This window comes from Lissotriton vulgaris, chromosome 6, assembly GCF_964263255.1.
Source record: "Lissotriton vulgaris chromosome 6, aLisVul1.2, whole genome shotgun sequence".
Taxonomy (NCBI): Eukaryota; Metazoa; Chordata; class Amphibia; order Caudata; family Salamandridae; genus Lissotriton; species Lissotriton vulgaris.
The window spans coordinates 1,841,965,744-1,841,986,483 of NC_141694.1; the positions used below are offsets into that span (position 1 = coordinate 1,841,965,744).

The 20,740-nt window shown below is 43.7% G+C and overlaps 1 protein-coding gene across 8 annotated transcripts in view; it reads left to right on the forward strand.

Moving 5' to 3' along the window:
* Window positions 1-20,740, forward strand: part of KHK (ketohexokinase) — a 93,137-nt gene that overhangs the window by 66,147 nt on the left and 6,250 nt on the right. For all 8 annotated transcript variants that reach the window (XM_086928133.1, XM_086928131.1, XM_086928135.1 and 5 more), the window contains 3 exons: window positions 4,151-4,223; window positions 9,958-10,104; window positions 19,279-19,367. In XM_086928133.1, coding sequence (XP_086784259.1) covers window positions 4,151-4,223; window positions 9,958-10,104; window positions 19,279-19,367 — 309 coding nt within the window. The remainder of the gene's footprint in view (window positions 1-4,150; window positions 4,224-9,957; window positions 10,105-19,278; window positions 19,368-20,740) is intronic.

The following is a 20,740-nucleotide window of genomic DNA, read 5'->3' on the forward strand; positions in this document are numbered from 1 at the left end:
GAATGTGAGATAATACGATTTGGTGGACTGTCGGGCATTCAGGCGAAATGGAGTAAGTCCGTGTTATTTCCCCTTACGGATGCCACCAGACCATTTATGCCAGACTTTCCCTTTATATGGGTCTCTGGCCCCACCCGCTACCTGGATATCTGGCTGAGTAGGGACCTGGATGACCTCTGGAGATCTAACTTCGGGCGTGGAGTGGATTGGCTAGAATCCACATTTCTGAATTGGAGTCGACTTCCATTGTCTCTGGCCGGCCGCTTAGCCATTGCTAATATGGTGGTTTTGCCGAAATTCCTCTACCTTTTTTTGAACATCCATAAAGGCAATTCTATATCAAAAGCAGGTATTGCACAGTGGATAATTAAGTGCATACAAATATGCTACATTAAAGCTAAACGCACATTAACAATTCACCCTAGAGCACACTCTACACGCAAACTAGGGGCTTCCATGGCATTCTTAGGGAACACACCCTTTGATGATATTTGCAACGCTGCAACATAGTCTACACCTCACACATTCACAAAATACTATTGTGTAGATGTGTTAGCGAGACAACAAGCTAGTGTGGGCCAGACTGTTTTAAGAACACTATTCCAGACCACTGCAACAGATACAGGTTAGCCACCGCTTGAGAGTAACGGATGTACAGTCTATGCTAAAGCATATGATCTACAGCTCATATACCTCGAAAAATGCTTCTTACCCGGCATGCATCTGTTCTTGGCATATAGAGATGTAGAGCCATATGCCCCTCCTGCCTCCCCAGGTACCTATATCTGTTGCAGTATTATCTTACTTGGATACACTATACATGGGCATCCCTTTTTACTCTTACTAACGCCATCATCACCCTTACGGCAAAACAATCTGGTGATGGAGTCGATGCCCATGTGCACTATCACCAAAAGGAGGAGTCGCCTACCTCGTGACTACAAAGACTTCTTCAAAGAAAAACAAAGTGCAAACATCCGAGCCCAACACCAGATGGCGATATATGCTAAGGCATATGGCTCTACAGCTCTATATACCAAGAACAGATGCATACTGGGTAAGTAGAACTTCCTTACTAGATTCAGATTTCATATATGGCAGTGCTAAATTTGGGAATTAAAGATTGGACCCAGAAAGAGTGTATAAACCATTATATGTAACAAGACACCAAAGCTTTCTTCAACGCATAATTTGGAAATCATAAGAATTCCAAAGCCACACGGTTAAAGCACTTTGTTTGCATTGTGAAGAGTTACTTTTATATTTCCTGAAGAAGGTGGGTATGAATAACCTTTCTCTGTAGAAACCTTACGTCGGCGTTCTTTCAAAAGCTGTCTCACAATCACACAATTATCATGATGGAAGACAATAGTGTGTCCAATGATTTCAAGTTGGGCTGATTTAGCGACTAGAAGTTTGTGTTTTCTCCTCATGTCTATGCTAATAGAGGGGTTAGCCTCTTTTGATAATGACTTTCTTCAGAGGAACCGCTGAAACCACTTGTTGAAATGATCTGGGCCTTTTCAGAGTACCTATAGCTTCCAGCATGCTGCTGAGTTCAGCACTCAGAAGGTCCCAGACAAGATGCGTAGGATGGATCATGGCTCCCACTGGTCACCGTAGGAACTCAGACCGTGCTGCTTCTTTATCGAATCCCTTTCGTTTTAATATTAACTTTTTTAAACAAGGGCGAGTCTGAGAAGTTTCCTGTGGTTCCTCGCTCCTTTAGACAGGCCATACATTTCATGTTGAAGATGTACCAGGTTCTTTTAAGGTCAGATTATAAGCTGTTCAAGCCACCATTAGACAACAGCACATTCCTGCTTCACTTCCAAAAGGCAGGATTTTAGTTTCTATATCTTTATTTTGAAGCTCGGTACTGATCTGTGTTCTCTCAACCTTTAGTTGAATGCTATTCCTTTGCAAGATTATGCAACACTGTTCCTCTGTTAGTTTGTGCTTGATCAGATGTTTTAATTTTGTAATATTCATGTGATAATTGTATTTATTTTACTGAGTAATGTTTCACAGAGGTGTCCTGTGTGAGCTGACTGGCAGATCTCAGGGCTCTTATTGTTTCTTTGAATAGACTTTCTGCTAAAGGTATAAATGGACAATGTGTCTTGCCGTGAAGCTCAGGCCAATGACCTTCAACGGTGCCCCGGCTCTGACAGCGAAGGCCTGGCCTTTATGTGGAATGGGGATGCAACATCCCCTTTTTAAGCCCCATATCAGGAAAGTGCAGCATTGTGAACATTTTGATAGTATATCGAGCTGGTAGTACCAAGCTTGCGTGGGGTGCACTATCCTTATCAATGCTTTTATGGGATACCCATACATTCAGTTGTATGGGACCTCAGCTCACCCACATCAGTGTTAAATTACAGGAATGTTACTCTTCTGGGGGGAGGAGCTGAGGACATCAGCAGGTCCCTCCTGTTCGTTCTTACTCAGGACTTTGAAATTCGCTTTAAAGGCCTGTCTTTTACATGCTTAAAGCTGTAATTGTAGCCAGGTGCTCATTACTGCTTCACCCTGGTTCATATACATTAAGGTTTATCGATTACATTTTGCTCTGACCAGTAATGGTAAAAGATGCTGGGGTTGCTTTTCAATATATAACTTTTCCAGACACATTGAAAAGTAATATTTAATCCTCACTTCATCAAGTCATATTCAGTATTTTCTGATGGTTTGGGTAGGGGAATCGTTAACCCCTCTTAAATCTTGGACTTCACGGAAAAGATTTTTGGTTTAATTTAGGAGTCCTGCTTCCTGTTCAGGGTTTATACACAATTCAGGGGGTACACATTTCTGTTAAGATGCTCATAGGTAGTTTCACAAGTGACTATTTACTACAGTGCTTCTCTGGTTTGTTGCTATTGTCATCTGTAGGTTAACAGCAGGCTAGACCCCTGTACTGATGGGATATCTTCTTGGCAATGCTCCAAAATGTATGTGCAGCAAAGGGTAAACTGCATTATTTGTGAACTCCCATCTTTCGCCCTACTTTATCTCATTACAAAACGGTCATCTGTGCCGAGTCCACTTTTCGCATACCACACCCGGTGAGACAAGATTCAAACATTGACCCTCCCTTGCCTTTTCACTTTTGGGATGGCGGATCAACAAACATTAACACTTCCTCCCCCATCTTCCTTGGAAGTGACTTCTTCTAATCTTTACCTGACTCATTGAGGTTGTGCCCAGCTACAGAGAAGTAGTAAATACAGTATATAGTAAAACTTACAGCTCAAAGACATACTCTTGAATGTTGTTGGCTAAAAAATGAAAAGCCAATTTCGACTCTGCTCCAAGATCACATCGGTCAACCATCTCCAGTAAGATTACCAACCTGGCTTCAGTTCCCACTGCAGCATGAAGCACGCTTCCCTACACTTCGTATACAACGGCCTCCTGACGACAGACGAAGATGACCCCTGACTCTTGCTATTGCTGGACCTCTCGGCTGCCTTCAGCACATTAGACCATCCACCTCTTCTCCACACTCTGGAGTCTCAAAGGTGACTCACTGGCAGCCCCTTCACTGGTTCTTCCCTGTCTTTTAAGCCAACACCAGTGTTTATACATGATCATGAAAACCTGGACTGTCATGCCTAACCTTGAGTACATTTGCTGAGTGCCATTCTGGCCTTACTTCATTAGGCCACGCCTCCTGTGTCGGGCTGTGCCTGGGACTCAGGAATATAACTCGTGTTCAGGGCCCTTTACCAACAGTATGGCCTTAGGAGTGGTCCATTATTCTCTAGTAAAAACCTGCTTAGATGGATAACCACACGTCCATTCAAGGGCATTTGCAGAGCTTATACAGTAATACAGAGAGACAAGTAACACAGGGACAGTAGTACAAACTTACACACTGTCACAAACTCCTATTCAGTCTGGACAAAAACCAGGCAGATCGGTGAGCAGAAAATGTATTCACTCACCCACAAACATTTGAGCACACATGGCCTAATTTACAACGTTTTTGTGAGTAGTTGAAAATTACTCTTGAGTTTCCCTGAGTAACATATGGTTATTCATGGGCAAAAAGCTTTGTGAATTTGGCCGGAAATTCATGTAAAAGATCAGTAAGGTGCATGTGGGCATATGAACTTTAATATAACTCTCTTTTTTCCTATATTAGAAATTTGCCTGATGTTTCTGCAGAGGATTTCGAAAAAGTGAAGCTTTCCCAATACAAGTGGATCCATTGGGAGGTGATTCCTATTTTTAGAACTTTGCTGGTATTTTGCTGCTATAAATACTTTACTGAGCGTGTGTGTTTTAATTGTGATTTTAATACTTTTAATCGCGCATTTGCACAATCCAGGCTCGAACCTGTGAGATCGTCCTTTCCGGTCCCACCATTCAGTCTGAGGAAAACGAGCTGGGCGAGCAGTCTAGTGCTCCGCCCCGCCCCCCGCCTGCATAAAATGACTCCCTGGCCCAGGAAGCGCAGCGGACGAGCGCAGCGGGCGCGCCAAAGGCAAGCCCGTCGGCGCTCGTCCGCGCCGAGCCCGCGCCCAGAGCCAGAACCACTGTCCGGCTAATTAAAAACTCTACATCAAGGCTTGTCTACAACCGCGACACCTTATTGATGATTGGCCGTAACATTGACACAAAATATTGCCCTACTAGAGCCATGGAGGATGACCTCCCACTCTTCCCCCATCAATGTTCTAACTGTAAGCAGACCCTCCCCGAGATACTCTGGCTATCTTTGCCTATCCTCAAGGTTCCACACGATACTATAGCGACAAATGAACTGCCCACCATGAAATGCATGCTACTCAATGCCAGATCTCTGGTAAAACACAGCACTGAACTGGCGGAGCTTATCCTTGACTCCAAGGTCATGATCGCCTTCATAACTGAGTCCTGGACAGATGCTGCATCAGGCCCAGACATTGTAATCGCTACTCCCCCAAACTATGTCTGTCTTACACGGAACAGAGAAAAGAAGAAAGGTGGTGGTTTGGCCATTATTTATTATAAATCCCTTAGAGGGATAGTTCAGCCAGACGTAACTGACCTAGACGAAGCGCTCATTTTCAATTTTATCCTCTCTGATCATCAGACTCTTAGAGGCTGCTTACTCTACAGGCCCCCTGGGGCCAAAGCACCTTTTCTCTCAGCTTTGAGTAGCCTGTTAGAAGAAGCTATTTTTGCCAGCTCCTTCACACTACTTGGAGATTTAAATTTTCATCTGGAGAATTGTAGGGACCCAGACACTCAAGATCTCCTAGAACTGCTACAGGGAGTAGAACTGAAACAACTAGTCCGGGGTCCGACTCATAAAGCAGGGCATACCCTTGATGGTATCTTTTCCAATATTCCTAACCTAGAGGTTACGTCAGTTCAACCGATCTCCTGGTCGGATCATGCTGCTGTTCATTTTAACATAAGCCTTACCCCCCGCCCCCCTAGATTAAACAAAGCTAAATCTGCCCCTAAAAAGTTGAGGAAATGGAAAAACATAGAAGGCAAGACTTTAGAGGATCTTTTGAAAGCCTCTATAAAGCCCCCTACAAAAGACCTAGAGGAAGCAGCCACAGATTACACGAGCTGGCTGGAGGCTGCCTGTATGCAACTTGCCCCCCGACTATTATACATTCCACTCGGACAAGCCCCTCTGCCCCTTGGTTCTCTGAACAAGTCAGAGACCATAAAACCCGCTTCAAAAAACTAGAAAGACTATGGCGAAAAAATTACAAGGTAGAGGATAAAAAACGGCTTAACGCAGAGTTGAGAGCATACAAGGAGACAATTCGCATGACTAAATGTGAGTTCTTTTCCAAACGGATCAAGGAAGCTAACAACTCCCCTAAGGAATTATTCAACACAATCTCCTCCCTGGCAGCCCCCAAATCAGTAGAAATACCACCTAGTCGCCAACTATGCGAAGATCTAGCCAAATTCTTCCTAAATAAAGTAGAGAAAATTTTCCATCCTTTGAACAATGAAAATAGGATTAATGCCTCAGACTCACTCACTCCAGATATGTATCAGGAGCCCAACAGTAAATTGGACATATTAGAGAACTTCTCACCCATTAGCGAGGAAGAGGTATTCAAAGGACTTATGAGAATAAAATCAGGCTCCCCACATGACCCCTGCCCAATCGCAATTGCCAAACTAGCTCTTTCCACCATCGCCTCGGGTCTTACCCCCCTGTTCAATAACATGCTGGACAGGGGAGAATTTCCCCTACGCTGGAAACAGGCCTCTATCCTACCCCTCCTAAATAAAGACAATTGAGATCCCACAGATTTAAATAATTTTCGACCCATTGCCAGACTACCCCTCCTAGCCAAAATCATGGAGGGCATACTAAATAGACAGCTTAGTTCCTTCCTGAGATCAGGAGAGAGACTGGACTCTTCACAGCATGGATTCAGGGCTGGACACAGCACTGAATCGGCCTTGATCAAATCAGCTGAAGATATCAGAAGGGTGCTGGACATGGGGGGTAGAGCCGCCCTGATCCTGCTGGACCTATCCGCGGCCTTCGATACGGTCCACCATAACATCTTGGTGGACCGTCTGAGGGCCAGTGGGATTCGGGGAAAGGCCCTTGACATCTTGCAGGCCTTTTTATCCGGCAGGACGCAGTCGGTGGCCTTGGGGGACTTCGAATCAGAACCTTTTGTGCTCCCCTGCGGAGTCCCCCAGGGGTCTTCCCTGAGCCCGACTCTTTTTAATGCCTACGTCTCGACATTGGCACCAGTGATCAGATCCTTCGGATTTAATCTCACATCCTACGCGGACGACACTCAGATTGTGGTGTCACTGCGTCGGGGAGAATTGGATAGCACAGCAGACAGGTTCAGATGCTGCATGCGGGAGGTGAGCAAATGGATGTCAGGAAACTGCCTGAAGCTTAATTCGGCTAAAACAGAGGTGCTACTGTTTGGTTCATGTGAGAACTTCTGGTCCCCTCGCTGGTGGCCAGAAGAAATGGGGGCTCCCCCTGCTCCGGTCTCGAAGGTAAAAAATCTAGGGGTCCTGATGGATGACTCTCTCTCCTTCAGGCCACATGTCAACGCACTGTCCTCGGCCACCCATTATGCTCTCAAAACCATACGGAAAGTCCTGCCCTTTCTCCCAGTAGAACACAAGAAGACAGTAGTGACCAGTCTGGTGCTGTCCCGGCTGGATTATTGTAATGGTCTGCTGCTGAATGCTCAGCAGGGACTCTTGAACAAATTTCAAATCCTGCAGAATGCAGCAGCACGCCTGATTACAGGCACCCCCAAGTTCACCTCAGTAGCCCGGGACCTTGTAAAATTACACTGACTGCCTGTTAGGAAAAGAATCACCTTTAAGTCACTCTGCGTGATTTTTAAGGCTCTGCACGGTCTAGGCCCCCAGTGTATGACCCCTCTTTTCCAATGGTACAAACCTGCCCGAGCTCTAAGATTTGCCGAACATGGCCTGGCAGTAGTCCCCAGAGTAAGGAAAGCTCGTTGGGGAGGCAGAAGTCTCTACCTGGGAGCCGCTAAGGCATGGAACTCGCTGCCTTCCAACCTTAGACAGATCCCCGACTTGCTCACATTCAGAAGGGCCCTTAAAACCTGGCTTTTCTCACACTAACTCTCTTTCCCACGCCTCCTAGTGATCATTCAGCGCCAGGACACCTCCGGGTAACAGCGCGCTTTAAAAATGCCCTAAATAAATAAATAAATAAATAAGTGTCTGCGTCATTGGCCCACAAGGGATAGTATTACTTAGAACAGTAAGAGGTATTATATGTTTTTGCTCATAAGACCCATACCCTGAGGAAACTGATAAATTGACAGAACTCAGCCTCACATGCACCACAGAATATTTCAGCATAGAAGAAGGATAACTACTTTTCATACAATTCCTAAATGTTCCAAAATGCCTTAAAAATCGAATCTTGACACCACTGTCGCCCGTGAACCAAGTATTTCAGTAACCGAGTTTCATCAGGGTGTGAGCGGGAAGGTGGTTCTTTGCCAAAATACTATAATAAAATGTTGAAATCAGTTCCAGCAAACACATTTCGAATGTGTGTGAGCAGGTATTTCGATGTTGGTTAGCAAAGTATTCCAGCCATTTGTGTTTTTTTTGACTGGTCCTTGGAAGTTCATCTATTAGTTGGCACATGCCTTCTCTTAGGTAAGGAAGTATTTTCTTATTTATCAATAGTGTATTCGATTGTCATGTGCGATGGTCTGTGTTGAACAGGATCTGGTCGTCTTTCCCCCATAATCAGGATTGGTTCTTTGATTCTAGAAATGCCACCTTATTGAGTGTTTCAAGTCACCAGAGCTCCCATTATCTGCCTTAGAGAACACTTAAGCATCAGCATCAGAGGCGAGATTGTCATGCACTTTTAAGGTCTGGATATCTGACTATCTGATCTGTTTAATCGGGTCATGGGCTGTAGAGCTGTAGTTCATCTGTGACGTCTTGTGGAAATTTGCCCCCTCCCTTAATTATGAAGGATGGCGCTTATATTGGAAGCGCTTTGACTGCGTTGGCGTGTCTGGGCTCATGTCACCCTGAGGGCTGCAGGCCGTGTGGAGCTTCTGGCATGAAGGGCATTGGGGGACTGCGGAATTCAGCACTTGGCATAGGATGTCAATCTCGTGCTTCTTTGTGTGCCAAGCCGATGCCATGAGTTTCAGGAAGGAGGTCTTATACAAGCCTTATAAGGTGCCATTTACAAGGTTGTGCGTTCCTAAAGTTGTATCCGAGACTCCCAATCAAACATAAGGTAGAGTATTTACCTGTGACGTCTGTTCCTTTGCGAATCATAAATAAGGGCGTTTTTGCAGTTGATGGGTCCAGCAGAAATTATTTGTTCCCTTATTTTTTGTCATGTTCTTCACCCCTCGCTACGTTTTTGTCTGTGATTTTTGCTTCTGTCAGTTGGAATCTCTACTGGATCTACTTCCAGATATTCCTGTTTGGCTGTTTCCTTTTCCATGATGTCAGAGGGCTTTGGGGCCTTATTAATAACCTCAGTGTTAATTGTCATCCTTAATAAAGAGTGACACGATTGCCAAGGAGGGATTTTTATTAGCCGTTCCGTTTTTCCTCTCCCTTTGGCCCTCTTAAGCAAGCACTTGACACAGATCCCTTTGAATTTGAATAGTGTGTGCCTAGTCTTGCTTTCTGTGTATGCAAGCTACACACATACAATAATCATCGCTTTCTGAGATGTAACATTTCAAAAGCTCTCTGGTTCTCTTATTCGAAGCTGTAGATTCACAGTGAATGGACCTCAAGCGAGCGGATCTTGTTCTTTAATGCTGTAGGATATTTTGTGAGTACCATTAAATTAGATAATATTACCATCTGTTATTTAAAGAATTAGAAATTGCAGAATTGTGGTATAAATCATTGTCTGAAACATTATTATTATTACTATCACCACTATCTTCCAGGTGATAAAATTCCTAAGCTCATGACTTGTGAATTCTTAAGATTATATCCTTTGAATGGGCTGTTGGCTTGTTCCTAAAAAGGTGGTTATTCCATTGGATGAGCACACATTTGCTTTCAAGATGGATGGAATTATGAGTTTGCGTTTCTTAGGTGAATATGTATTCCTGCTTCTTGTCACACTATTTGAATTGTCTGTCTAACAAATGCATATTTTCTTGATTCCTTCCTAGTAGAGAGGCTTCCATGAACCATTCTCTGGTTATTGCCACACAAAGGCATTTGAAACTCCAGTCACTTTAAACTCACCCTCGATTCCCAGTGCTGAGCTTCAGTGACCCAAGTGTTGCAGTCTTGGGTATATCAGTCCAAAGAACCATAACTAGAGTCCATGAAATACAAACGTACTGTACATGCGTGTAGCACTGGAATTTGAAATAGAATAAACTTCTATTCACTTACCATTTTGTAGCATGCCCGTTTGCAGGTCTTCACCAGCCTCGTTGTATTAACGAATGCTTTTCTTTATGACTGAAGGGGAGGAATGCTGACGAGCAGGTGAAGATGATTCAAAGGGTGGACGCTTACAACAAAACCCTGCCAGGAGGCCAGAAAATCTCCACCTCTGTGGAGATTGAGAAAGAGAGAGAAGACCTCTATCAACTTTTCGGATATGGAGACTTTGTAAGTGGCAACCAAAACACGATTGTATACCAAGAAGAAAGATGTTTAATGGGTTCTATAAGATGAGATCTGACCAGCATTACAAATAAGGAAGTGTCTAGATGTGATTATTTTCTCCATATGCTCTTGATGAGGTCATGCGTTTTTTATTATCCAAAATTTAACATCCCTTCCTACTGTATACATGTCACTATTGCTTGCTTTATGGCCTGTAACCAACGTGTGGGTGATCTTAATCAGACTGTTCCACATGCTGTTGCATCCGTGGTTTATGGCATTTTTATTTATCTGCATGGAGTTGACATATCTGGATTCTCAAAAGTAGGGCTAAATCCATATATAATCTGCCTCTGTGCTTGTTCTACAATTCTTCCCCATAACTCTGGTCCCAAGTCTCTAGGTTCTGACAGCAAGTTGCCTTCCTGTCCCCTAATGTCGCTAAAGTTGGTAATATTGACGATTTGGAGCATTAGGTTGCAGTCCCTCCCCAAAGGCTCAGAGGGGTGTTGTAGAGCAAGGGTGTTCAAAGTCGTGCTAGATTTATGGCTGATTTTCAGGACACCGACATATGATGCGATTTCATTCAATGAATCTAAATGGGGTGGCAGGGGTAATTCTGGCTCCTAGCCAACATCAAGCTATTCTTGATCTACATAGGAGAACCATACTGACTCCCGTTACCACTGTGATGGCGGAGCTGACCCTGCAGTAGGGAAATCACAGCAGATGCAGAACTTGTGATTTGATTAATTTATTAAGCTATCAGCCTTTCTTCCATAAAAGGCATGCAACATTACAGATACACCTTGGTATAAATTAAGGTAAAAAGTACAATAAATATAATTCAAAGATTGCTTTCCAGTTCGTTTGAACTTTTTTTGGCCCCTTTTTAGCAACTTAGTCCCCATCATCAAAAGCCATGCGAAATGCGCACATATCTCTGGCTTCTTTTACTCTGGGTTATTTTTATTTCACTGACTCATTCTTTAATTGTTATTGACTATAGTACCTCTTCATTTGAATTGTGATCAAGCTATCCTGACCACTCACTCGGAGAAGTTTTTTTTTTTGTAATTTTTTTTATTGTTCAGTTCATAGCATAAAAAATAAACCAATAGCATTTGAAACAATACTTAAGTAAATGTCTAGAGCGATATTCTCACAGTGATAGTTCCAAATGTTGGAGCATTGGTTGCCATATCTTCAACCCTAATTGTTTTTTTCTCATAGATTTGATGCGGTATAAATTAAATTCTAGATGAAACACATCGTAAAGCTTGGCTCTCCACATTTAAAAAACGGGGGCTTCTGGTTTCAACCACATTGTAGCAATACATAACCTGGCTAGCGCCATTGCCATAAAAATAAAATATCGGTGGGGATAATAGTTCTGTACACTTTCCATGTCAATACCCACCCCAAAAAGCAGCAATTCATGACTAATATGACATTGCACCTTCCTTATTACAAACAGAAATTCCTCTATACTTAAAAAAACTGAGAGAGTGCCTTACAATCGAAAAATACGTGAACAATATCTGCTTCATCCATTTGGCATCTAAAACATTTTCCATCATGAATATCACCCCACTTCATCATTTTAACTGGCGTATGATATAAATTAAACACAGTTTTATAATGTTGGGTACGTAGATTTGCAGACAACACTATTGCTGCCGCCATATCAATCGAATCTTGCAAAAAAGAGCCCGAACATCCCAATCGATTTTGCCATTTAACATCTTGCATTTCAATATTGTCCGGTTGCTTTAAAAGTAAAATTTCGTACAAAACCCCAATCTTAGCCCCTTTTAGAAGAGCCTCAATACATTCAATACTAACAATGCCCTGTGGATGGCGTTGTTTATATAAAAAATCCGGTAATTGCAAATATTTAAAGAAATCATTCTTCTTGATTGCATATGCCTCCATTAAATCCGTAAATTGAACCAGTGCACCATCCTTAAAAAAATTCCCCTAAATGTCATACCCCTTTATAGTTCGCATCTTAGTATCCCTAAATATCAACGGTAGTATAGCCCTAGAATCCAAAGGTGTATAAAAATTAATCCGTTGAATATCCAGAATTTTCCGAAGCCACTTCCACCCCTTGTAAGCTGCGGTCATAATTTTAAATCTAGTGCGCTTGAAATAGCTTGGCTCATAGAACTTCAACAAGGCTTCACAGGCCGAATTTCCCAGTATCATCGGATAAATATTGGGTGACTCAAACTGCCATGCGGCCCCCCCCCTATTACCATGTACCTCGCATTTTGTATAAGGCATACTAAATAATAAAAAATAAAATTTGGGACCCCACATCCGCCACGTACCAGAGGTAGCGTCATATATTTTGAAGCACAACGGGGCTTCCTCCAGCCCCAAATAAACCTATCCATAATACCTTGAAGCTGCATTAGTTGTGCCCTTGACAGCTCCAAAGGAACCGTCCGAAAATAATAAAGCACTTTGGGGAGGATACTCATCTTTAGGACATTACAACGACCAACCATTGACAAGTGTAAGCATTCTAACTTTTCTAACTGACTTTTAACAGCCCCGGTTATATCATTCCAATTTACATCAATTATCTCCTGTATGGCCATCCTAATTTTAATCCCCAAGTACTTAGCCTCTTTCGTTACTCGCGGCTCACACGCATTTAGCCCCATTGTACAGATAACTTGGGTTTTAGAGATATTCAATTTATACCCAGCAACCTCTCCAAATGCTTGCGTCAAACATTCAACCTCCCTTAGTGCTGACTCAGGATCCGAAGTCACAACCGCAATGTCGTCAGCATAGGCAAGAACGCACACTTCATATTCGCCTACCGACATTGATTTTATTAAATTAGTAGACTCCAGTAGTTGTAATAGTGGCTCTATATAAATAGCGAAAAGCAAAGGCGAGCAGGGACAGCCCTGCCGCGTTCCCCGGGTAATATTGACAAACGATGACTCTTGTCCCATAGTACATATTTTAGCCCGAAGACTCCTATACATAGTTTGTAGAGCCCGCAAAAACAAGGGACCAAACCCCATTTTGCGCATTGAGGCCCATAAAAACAACCACGTAACACAGTCAAATGCTTTTTCCGCATCCCAAAAAATAATACCAATATTCTTTTGATGTGCAGTTGCATAGTCTATTAACGTTATTACCCAATGAAGATGATTTACCGTGCTTCTACCAGGGAGAAACCCATGCTGATGACAAGATACAAGCATTGGGATAACTGGCACCAACCGTGTAGCCAATATTTTAGAGTATACTTTTGCATCAGCATTAATTAATGATAAGGGACGGTATGACCCCGGCAGCCAAGGGGGCTTGTCTCTTTTTTTTTTAAGACTGCTATGTTGGCATCGTCCCAGGACGCCGGCGAATTACCACATTGAGCCATAATAAAAGTGGCAAGCATATCCTCCTTAATAACGCTAAATAACAAACAATAAACCTCCAAAGAAAGTTTATCCGGGCCAGGTGCCTTCCCTAGTGCTAGATCTTCTACTGCAAGCTGCAGTTCTTGCATAGTGATTGGAACCTCAAGCATTTCCCTCTCACAAGGCCCAAGTTTAGTAAAATCAAAATCCTGAAGATAAGTTTCTATTTGATCTTGAGCAATTTTTTCTTGGGTATATAATTCTTGATAGTAACTACGAAATACCTCCATAATGCCATCTATGGTTTCAACCGACTCCCCTCTATCATTCTCCAACATATCAATACGTTGAGACGCCTGCCTGCCCCGCATTCTTTGGGCCAAGCATCTTCCCGATGCCTCTCCATATTCATATCTTTCAGTTTTACATGCATTATACTGAGCAGCAATATCTTGACTCCAAACCCCATTAATCTTAGCTTTACAACTAGCAACCTTAGTTTGTGCAACTTGGGAGTCGGCATTAGACTGAATTACCGACATAAGTTCACAATCTGCCACTCTAAGTTCCTCAATCAGCTTTGCTATCATAACTTTCTGTTCTTTTTGCTTAGCCCAGCCATAGCTACATGTTTCCCCCCCCTGACCCCGCTTTAAAAGAATCCCACACTATCGGTTGACTAGCAGTGCCTCTATTGTATTCTAAAAACTGTGCAGCCCAAAGTTTAATAGGAGTTGTGAACTCCTCATCACTAATAAGTTTTTTATTAAAAGTGAATGCCCGTATTAAGCGTAGCGGTTGCAGGCAAATCACGTCTAAAACTACAGGGCTAGTAATTCGAGGCATGACATGAATCTTAGCGCCAGCAGTTAAAGGCCGAGGTAAAAAAATATAATCCAACCTCACAAATTTAGAGTGGGGAGAGGAAAAGAAAGTGTACCCTGGATTACCCGGATTTATCTTGGCCCACCCATCAACTAATCTATGTTGGGATAGTAACTGATATAATGCCCGATATCCCTTCAGCTTGCGTCCTTGATATCTCTGAGAATTAAAATCCCATATATGGGTATCTCCATGTATATTGAAATCACCAAGTAATATCAATGGCATGGGCCACTGTGCTAACTCCACATTCAGGAACTCAAAAATTTCTGCCTCATCAAAATTAGACCCATACACAGTGCATATTGTAGCTTTGGTGATCCCTATCGTACACTCACAGATCGCCGTCGTCCAAAATTATCGACCTGTATCCTACCCGTGCCAGCTACAGCTCCACTACCCATTATGGCTACCCCCTATTCATAGTAGATTGTTTAGACACTGCTAATACTGAATAACCCAATTCTAATAAAACCTTATAATTAGACCAAGGAATGTGCGTTTTCTGCAGACAAAGTATATCTGGATTAATTAAACGTAATTCATTAGTAACCCGTTTTCTTTTCATAGTATTGTTAAGGCCGCAAACATTAAAGGAGCAGATTCGTAGCTTACTAACCGCCATCAAAACAGGCAAATTGCAGGTCGTTAATGAATAAACAAGCTTTTATCTTTGCACCAACATAAAAACAGATGCTATGAACTGAAATTTTAGCATTTTTTCCTGCACTAACTCTTACACCCCCTATACCCACAAACCCCCGAGTGCCCCCTAACCCACCCACACACCACCACCCCGACCCCCCCTCGCTCCCAAAGTGCCCCCCCCCCCTTAACTAAAGCAATAGGGCTGATGGCCCTTGTGATGCTCGGTGAGTGGTTCCCATGCTGCTCGGCTCACCAAATCAAAATATATCAACCTTTGTCTCTTAATACATCCATAATAAATCAAAGACCTCTTAGAAGAAGGAAACAAAATAAAATAAAAGGAAAAAGAAAGGGAAAATGAAAAAGAGAGAAAACATAGAATCGAGATCAGTCCAGACAATATATCGGCTCATCAAGAGTTTGCATATACTCTTTTACAGCACACTCTGAAGTAAAAAAACAACTCTGGCCCTTATTAACGATTTTTAAAGTTGCAGGCTGCAATAGAAAAACTTGTAGGCCTTTTGCTTGTAAAGGTGCGATCAGCTGCCGTAGTTTCCATCTCTTTTCGACTGTAGAATGGCAAAAATCTGGCTGAACAAAAAAACTGTATACCTTTCCCAGTTCTCTTCCTTTCGGGCCGAGCCATATCATATAGTACCTGTCTTGCCAGAAATTGTTCAAAGAAATCAGAATAGCCTGTGGCTGCTGTGGAGTTACTTGACCACTTCTTGGCGATCGCTGCCGAAAAGGAAACCTATGGGCCCGTTGTATCTTGCAGCTCCAATTCCATTCAGTAATTTCTGGGAGCGCTTCCTCGAATAATTCTGCAACAAATTTACGAACATCCTGTGCCTCAAGACCTTCCGGGACACCAAGTAGACGTAGACAATTTTCCAATTCGGCGATTTTATCCTGCACATCCTCTTTATGCGCCTTGATTTCGGCAACATCAGCTGTTTGGGAAACCATCTGATCTTCCAGTGATGATATCCATGCCTCCGCTTCTATCATTCGATCCGTAAAATCGTTGCACGTTTTTGCCAAGCGCCGAACGGTGTTTTGTAGCTTTCTGCAAGCGGTATGTGTTTTTAGGTGTTCCGCTCGAGCCTCCAGCCGATGGTTGTTAATAGATCTATAGATTTTCTCCAACGATACTTGACCGGGCACTTGGCTCTGTTCAACTACATCAGCACCCCCACTAGCTTGGTCTGAAAGATCTAGCCTCTCCAATATCCTCGTGCCCGCAGAGAGATCCCAATCAGTCGTCTCCATAGTGGTAATATTTAAATCTGCACTGCCTCCCCTATCTTTTTTCCGAATAGTAGCAGCTTGAGCAGAAGTGCTCACGGAGAGAGCATTTTTGCAAAGATTGCCCTCCGGCATAGTTGGGGTATTTTCCCCGTCACCGTCTTCTGGAAGTGAGACTTCTTCCATATCTGATCCTTCCAACGGTTCCGATAACGAGTAGAATTCGCCATCCTTACTACTTGGTGGCTCTTGGGTTTCTTCTTCATGAGCACGCCGTTCCCTTCCTCTGTTTCCTCTGGAGCATTAGACCCTACCTCAGCCTCTTCACCTGCAGCCAGAATATGAAGCGCTGCAGATTCTGGTGTAGGTATATCTAAAGATACCTGCAGTGAACCATCCTGATCCCCACCACCGCCATTGCCAGTTCCATCAACAGCAGATTTAGAAGCTGTGATATTACTTTTCTGCAGCCCAATACCCGACTGAAATATTTGGGGTATCTTAAGGTGACCTATTGTGACATCTTTACTATGGCCAGTACTCCCAGAGTCTTGAGCACCCTGTATTTCTTTTTGTTTTGCAGCAAGCGCAGCGCGCGTGCCAACTACTCCTTCCCCCACAGGTCTAGTTTTCCCACCACGGGCCGCCTTAGGTGGCATAGCAGATCCCAGCAGGTTATGTTATGTTATTGCCACTAAAGCCCAATCAAAACACAATGACCGCAAAAAGATTCAGAAGTCGGTGGCCAAGTTTTTTTTTCCTCTCTTTATTTTCTCCCTCTACGCGATGTATATCTAATTCCAAAATTTCCATTAGATAACGCCCTACTGTTCATTGATAAGTAACATCAACAAAAAAGTCAGCTCGGAGAAGTTTTGCTGCCGCCGTGCTCTGATGCCAGCTTTTCTCATTCATGGAACTCTTCTGTTTCTATAGACTTTCTTGTATTGAGGATAGGTCAGGAGAAAGAACTTCTGGATATTAAGTGGCCCCTCTGTAGCTTAGCCCTTTCCAGGTTCTCCTTGAGGAGCAGAACATTGCACCTTAGTGTGGATAAAGTATGCCTTTGTTTAAGATATTAACTGAAATCCACACACATTGGTGTGCGAAGGTTGACACATAGATTTCTCAATATGCCAAATTGACTAGTCTTTTCAAGTTTATTTCTGTTTTCATGTTCCAGAGAGATTGTTTCGCCTCATCGTCTTGAGGAGTGCAGTTCTACTCTGTGGCATGCCTCCAGTACTGGTACATACAACTAAGGAACATGATTTAATCCCTTGCAAACGTTTGCAAACTTCTACACTTTCTAGTGCTCAAATGCCTTTTTACTCATCCCAGTCTCAGTGTTCTTAGACTTGAGGCTCCAGCGTCTTTGCCGAGTAACAGGCTGCTACCATGCTCTGCAACAGAACAGTGTCCATGTAGGGAGAGAGAGTTTCTCTGATTTCTTAACCCCTTTACTGCTAAGGCTATATTCCTTCTTTTATGTAATTTCCATTGAAATCAATGGAAAGTCCATGACGAGTTACCCTTGTCATTAGCGGCGAAGAGGTTAAGAAACAGATGATTGCTTTCCCCAATGCTGCTTCAGTCACAGAGATTTGAATGTGATGTTTCCAGGTTGAAGTGTTCCTAGGTTTGTCTTCTCTCATCCACTTCTTCTGTAATGTTGAGGCTGTCTACTTGGCGGTGAGGTTGCTTTATATTCACATTGCATAGGTTTGTTAAGAATGCTCAGGCACGGGGTACTGCATGATAAGGTTGTGTTGGGAGGGTGAAATTCCAACTCACTTGAGGCAGCACAACACACTCTAGAGCTGTTCAGGTGCTCAGAGACTGTATTTAGAGGACAATTTATTGATACGTTTTTTCTAACTCTGTAGGCAGGTGACATAGCACCAGAATGTTTGTGCCTCCCATGGTGGGACGCAGAGGAGCTCGTATTTACCCCTGAAAGCGGGGCCTCGTTTGCATGTCTAGGCTGGAACTGTTCTGTGGATTGTGGATAGTTTCTGCAATCCTCTTTTCAAAGAACTGTACATTCGACAACAGCCAAACTGCCTCAACCTGCTTCGCCATTCTTAAATGGCTAAGAAAAATCTTATGGCAGCTCCCGAAAGGGGCGCAGAGAACAGTAATACAGGCCTTAATTGGCTCAAGACTAGACTATGGGAATATCCTATATCTAGGAGCCAATAAAGATATCACGCATCAACTCCAGGTCATCCAAAATGCGTCAGCTAGGCTGCTGCTCCATCTCCCTGGGCGAACGAGTGTTGCTGAACACATTAGAAAACTGCACTGGCTCAAGATAGGCAATAGAGTCAAATTTAAAGCACTATGCTACATGTTCAGGATAAACGCAGGGGAAGCGCCTGCCTACTTATGTAAGCAGGCGCATAAATACATACCCTCCTGAAACCTCTGGTCACTGCATCAGGCAAAATTTGTTGTCCCTAGGTTCAAACGGGTACGATTGGGCAGACGATCTTCGCTTACCTGTCCCCGGTTCTGTGGAATTCACTCCCACTGAAACTACGTCTCGAACCAAGGTATGTCCAATACCGGAAAGGCATCAATGCATGGCTATTTAACCAATAAACTACACAAATTTCCACTACACCAGGTATTACTGGCATCCAAGGCGCCAGGAAACCCTCAGGGTAGCTCTTGCGCCATATAAATGTAATAAATAAATAAATAGATGTCTGTAGTGGGTTTAAAGTCCTGTTGTTTATGTCTCCTGGTGAATGCCCGTCTAGCGTGGTTGAGAGGACGAGTCTCGTAACTGGTCGCACACGAGTGCTGATGTCTAAATGCCAATGTGTCCGCACTCATTACTCCCCCTCTAGGTGCAGAGGTCTCAGGAGGGTGGAGCATGGTCTGTGCTCCTTACTGTTGACTCTACTTCTGGTGTGTTGCATGAAAGGGAAAGGGGGAGGGGGAGGGGGATTGTGTGTTTTTAATGAAACCTCCTCATGTTCTTCATTCCTCACCGCAGGTGTTCGTGAGCAAGGATGTGGCAAAGCACTTCGGGTTTCATTCTGCCCCGGAGGCGCTCAGAGGGCTGTACGGCCGCGTGAGAAAAGGGTAAGGAAGACCCACCCAGGCTGGAGGGTGGGCGACAGTCTGTGATGTTGGTGAACATGACTTGATTGGATATCTTTGCTGTTTCTGTAATCTCTATTTTTCTTACTTATGATATTGTTTTGGTGATTGAAGGGTGCAGAGCTCCTGTAATGAGTTTATTCAGTTTGTTATCCACAACTGGGAGCTCATAGGGAGACCTGGGATGAACTCCCGAGAATGACATTTCTCACAGTGATGGTATCAACACAAAGATTGTCCTGGAGCCAGCATCTTTACTTCTTTAGTTGGAATCCTGTTAGATGTTGTGTTTCTGAAGCAGCGTAGGTGCCTTCAACGTGTTTGTTTACAATATAGCATTTTCACTGAGAGGGAGTAGGGAGCGGGGTTGGGGCAAAAAGTGAAGGTTGTGTGTCCTTGGTTGACTCTCATACTTTGTAGAACTTTTGATTCGAAATAGGATAGAGAATTGAAAGGGAGCTCCTAGGTAAATAGCGCTTACCCTTCCTGAAATATGTGAATCAGCTATGTCGAAGTTAGTTTAAAATTTCTGTAAAAACAATTTGTTAGGTTTCGATTTTAACACTTTGTAAGTCTGTACCTGATCTTGTACCTGTAACAATTGTGGGGGTGCAAGGGGCCTGGCAAGGCCTACAGCGCTGCGTCGCTTGCGTAGGCAAAGTAATAGACACACACACTCTTGCTATACTGGTGTGGACAGGAAGTGCTGTGCCACCTCCGTCCCTTTATTTAAAGCCTTCTGGCCACGCCTGGCCAGAAGGTGATACATTTGTGGGTAGTGCTTCCGGGGCTCAGCCTGAGACCCTCGGAGCACTAGAGCGCTACATTCCTTCCCAACTTGGATTTTGAAAATAAACGAAATTAAACAGTTCAGCATGCAAAGTCTGCCAGTCTGTGGTTAGGCCTTGGATTGGGTCTAAGATTGTATTGCCACTTGCCTCTCAGAGGTGTCTGGTCTAGAGCGGGTCTTGGTGATGGCAGAGATGATTCTTCTGCGGTGTCTGGGGGCAGGCATGTGCTGGTTGTGGCTGTGTTCCCTTCTTCTTCCCTCGCTGCAGATGATTCATGGTCGGAGTTTTGTTCTCTCGGTGGTGGTATTTGTTTGAACCATGATATGCTTCGAGTCACTTCTTCCCCGTCTCGGCTGACTGTGATTGCTGTCCCTCTGGTCTCCTTGATGACCCAGGGTTCCGGTTCGAACGGTGTTTTGAACTTTCCTCCTGGCCTCCTTGTTCGGATTAACACAGTTTCTCCTGGGTTCAGGGTCCTTGTCTGGGCTCTCCTTTTGCAGCTGCTTTTTCATTGTTCCTCCTTCTCCGTTCTTGCGTGCCTGCTGGCGAATATGGTGCGGGGGC